The 4,219-nt window shown below is 45.4% G+C and overlaps 1 protein-coding gene across 1 annotated transcript; it reads right to left on the reverse strand.

The window, feature by feature from the left end:
- Positions 1–456: 456 nt before the first annotated feature.
- LOC121650036 lies at positions 457–2,214 on the reverse strand. Its single transcript, XM_042001292.1, has 2 exons — positions 845–2,214; positions 457–580 (listed from the first exon to the last, which is right to left on the reverse strand). The coding sequence occupies exon 1, from the start codon at positions 2,109–2,111 to the stop codon at positions 1,137–1,139; it is 975 nt and encodes a 324-aa protein (XP_041857226.1). The 5' UTR covers positions 2,112–2,214; the 3' UTR covers positions 457–580; positions 845–1,136.
- Positions 2,215–4,219: the final 2,005 nt, after the last annotated feature.

The following is a 4,219-nucleotide window of genomic DNA, read 5'->3' on the forward strand; positions in this document are numbered from 1 at the left end:
TAAAATCTGAATTTTGTAATGTACTCTGTAGTAGATTGGGGGTCAGTGTTGCTGAGCTACCAAGTATTATTTAGGAGTCTTGCAGCAGTGTTCTGTACAACCTTAAGAATTTTCCAGTTATTTATTGAGTCAAGTGAAAACAGAGTTATAGTAGACCAGGCGTGAAGATATAAAAGCATGTATGATAATTCCCAGCTCAAAATGTGACACAATAAGGCTTAGCTTAGCAATATTTTTAAATGATACCAAGAGCTGAATTAACATGGGTGTCTAAAGTCAGTGCTGAGTCAAGGGACACCCCCAGGTTCCTGATTGAGGGTTTTACACAGGAGACGAGTGGGCCAAGAGACTGGACTATGTTTGGCAGAAAACCATCAGGGGTAAAGACAAGGATTAAGCTGCAGGAAATTTTCATTCATCCAACTTTTGACAGACTCCAAGCACTTTGTACTGTTGCACCCAGTGTGACTCTTGTCCTATACTGAGATTGACAGCCAGCTAAACTCTCCCATGTAATGCATCCTCCAAGGAACAGACAGGTGTTGTAGTTGGACAAGATTTACTACACGGAAGTGTGAAACTGAAATAGACAAATAAAAGGAAGAACAGAATTTAGCACACCTAGGGCATCAATGTCATATTCAGAAGCTACATATATTAGCATGTTATTTTCGCTCAAATTACATGAATACAGTAGGACAGAACTTCTCAAGATATACATAACAAGGCACACAAGAAAATACAGTATGTGGCGGTGACTATATAAATAATGCAAATCAAGTTACAAATCAACATAATAATCGGCTAAATATAGTCTAACAATGTGACAAACACTTGAACTTACTTATATTGCCACTCAAAGGGCTAGGAACAAACGGATGGCCGGAGATAAAGAATGAGCCTTCAGCCTGGCAAGCACACCACTATTCTCATTACCCATAGAAACAGGAAGTTCCTGGTGCATCACTTCCTTTTATTTACTATAGGCTGAAGCTGCAGTACTAAACCTGCATGGAAAGGGCCATGCAAAAAGAACTGTGCCCCCTAGAGGCCCAAACGCGTGCAAACAAATCAACCGTTCCAATACACTCCCCGCCTGGCATTAAGTAATAATGCCACAACAACAGTCACATAAACTAATCTGTTGGAGACAAGAGAAGAATACACTCTGAGATGGGTCTGAAGAAAGTTTTTGTTGTCTTGTGATGAAAGATCTTGACTTCCACTTTTCTGACCTGTCCATCCTTACTCGGGAGAGCCTTCACAATGACTCCCATTGGCCAGTCATTCCTTTTCAGTAGTTTGTCCCTTAAAAGAACAATGTCTCCTTCTTTGATATTTGGCCTGTTGACTTGCCACTTTTGACGACTCTGAAGCAGGTTGAGGTACTCCTTCTGCCAGCGAGCCCAGAAGATGTCAGCAAGAACCTGAACCTTCTTCCACTGATAAGTAAACATGTCGGCCTTAGTGAAGCCTCCAGGGAGAGGTGAGACTGCACCAACCTTCTGGGTGAGGAGAGTTGAGGGGGTGAGAATCAGTGGAGCTATAGGGTCGGAAGAGACGGGCACTAACGGTCTTGCATTGATGATAGCTGTCACTTCAGCCATTAATGTTGTCAGAACCTCATGAGTCAGTTTAGTGACCTTTGCTTGTAGTAGCATGGAATCTAGAATGCGTCGTGCAATACCTATCATCCGCTCCCATGTGCCACCCATGTGAGACGAGTAGGGGGGATTGAACACCCAGGAACATCTCTGGCTGAGTAAGTAGTTGTCTACACTCATCTCCCCAGGTTTCAAAGGACCCAACTTCAGTTCCTTGGATGCACCAACGAAATTGGTCCCACAGTCTGACCTCAGTTGTTTGGCAGGCCCTCTAATAGCAAAGAACCTTCTAAGTGCGTTGATGAAGCTAGAGGAGCTCATAGCTTCAATTACTTCAATATGAACCGCTCTGGTTGCCATGCATGTAAAAAGAACCGCCCATCTCTTACTGTTGGCTTGTCCTCCTCTAGTACGGCGTGCAATGACCTCCCATGGTCCAAATATATCAAGGCCAACATAAGAAAATGGAGGGTCAGTCTGCAACCGTTCAGCAGGTAAATCAGCCATGATTTGGTGTTCAGTTCTCCCTCGTAGCTTTCTGCAAATCACACATCTGTGGATAATGCCGCTGATGCATCTCTTGGCCCCTATTATCCATAAGCCGCTTGCTCTTACAGCTCCCTCAGTGAAGTGTCTCCCTTGATGCTTTACAGCTTCGTGATGATGACGTATAAGCAACGTGGCAATGTGATGTTTGCCTGGAATCAGAAGAGGATTGGCTTCGTGACTTGACAGCTTTGATTCTGCAAGACGACCTCCTACCCGTAGCAGGCCATTGTCATCCAAGACTGGATTAAGCTTGTACAGAAAACTGCTAGATGGCAGGCTTTTCTTTGCTGTGATGTGTTTGATTTCTCCTGCATATACTTCACGTTGGATACATTTGATCACGACATGTTCTGCTTTCATCAAGGCATCATCTGTGAGGCTTGTCTGACAGAAGTGCCATCCAGTACAACTGTCACCTGCTTTGGGTTTGATGAAGCTGTGACAGATGTGACATAGGCGGGCTACAGCTTTGATTAGAGATGTCCACTTTGAGAAGCGCTCAAAGCGCGCTGAACCCAAATAACTTGCGGACACTGTTGCAGCCAGCACCATCACATTGGAGCGTATCTCCACATCAGACTCTGAGTTAACAAGATCAAACGGACCTCTCTCAGAAATTGCGCTTTCAGGCTGTAGAAGAAATGCTGGGCCACACAGCCATGTGGTATTGGCAAGTTTACATGCTGCCACGGACCGAGAGCCGTGATCAGCTGGGTTGTGCTCGGTAGGGACATATCTCCACTGGTTTGGCTGAGAAGAATGCTTAATTCTCTGTACACGGTTGTGCACGAATACATGAACCCTTTTGTGCTGATTGTTTATGTATCCTAACACGACTTTGCTATCTGTGTAGAATGTAGTTCTGTCTACTTTCACGTCAAGCTCTTCGGCGAGGAGCTCAGACAACTCCACAGCAAGCACAGCAGCACAGAGCTCTAGTCTGGGAATGGTGGGCTCTGAAACTGGAGCAAGCTTGGCTTTACCCATAATGAAACCCACTTCACAGTGCCCATCTCCATGTGTGACTTTCAAGTAGGCTGCTGCAGCTATGGCTTTGACTGAGGCATCTGAAAACACACAAAGCTCAGTGAACTTGGCTTGTGAGATGGAGAAGGAGACATATGTGCGAGGAATATGCAGCGTTTTAAGATCCTGTAGAGAATCTTGCCATTTTCTCCAGTTCTCATACATGTCCTCAGGCAGGGAGCTGTCCCACTCGAGGTCGCTCTTGCAAAGTTCTCTGAGAAGAAGTCTTCCTCTGATGGTTACAGGGGCAAGGAAGCCTAGAGGATCAAACACACTGTTTACTACTGATAGCACCCCACGGCGAGTGAAGGGTTTTTCGCTCTGTGGAATGTTAAAGACAAATGTATCAGACATGGTGTTCCAACATACTCCCAGGCTACGCTGCACAGGAAGCACATCTTTGGTGAGATCCAGGTCTTTGATTTCTTTGATTCTGTCTTCTGGAGGAAAGGCATTCATCACCTCCACTCTGTTGGAAGTAATCTTGTGGAGACGTAAATTAGAGAGTGCAAGCATCTTTTGAGCTCTCTGCACAACATCAATGGCCTCAGCTTCGGTTGGAAAGGATTTCAGTGCATCGTCAACATAAAAGTCTCGCTCTATGAAGTGTCGTGCATCCCTACCGTACTCTTTTTCTGCCTCCCTTGCTGCCATTCTCAGCCCAAAGATTGCTACCGCTGGAGAGGGACTGTTGCCAAAAACGTGGACTCTCATGCGGTAGTCTACTACATCCCTGCTCAGATCATTGTCTTCATACCACAGAAACCGCAGAAAGTCCCTGTGGTCTTCCCGAACAACAAAGCAATAGAACATCTGCTCTATGTCAGCTGTGACAGCAACTGGTTCCTTTCGAAAACGGAGGAGCACACCCAAAAGGGTGTTGTTCATGTCAGGCCCTGAAAGCAGCACATCATTGAGAGACACTCCATCAAACTGTGCACTGGAATCAAACACAACACGAATCTTCCCAGGCTTCTGTGGGTGGTAGATGCCAAACATAGGAAGATACCATCTCTCTTTTTCCTTCTCACAAGGTGGTG

Source organism: Melanotaenia boesemani, chromosome 12, assembly GCF_017639745.1.
Source record: "Melanotaenia boesemani isolate fMelBoe1 chromosome 12, fMelBoe1.pri, whole genome shotgun sequence".
NCBI lineage: Eukaryota > Metazoa > Chordata > Actinopteri > Atheriniformes > Melanotaeniidae > Melanotaenia > Melanotaenia boesemani.

Excerpts from the sequence above, each read along its gene's own strand:
- LOC121650036 (XM_042001292.1), bottom strand. The coding sequence starts at position 2,111 with ATGGCTGATTTACCTGCTGAACGGTTGCAGACTGACCCTCCATTTTCT.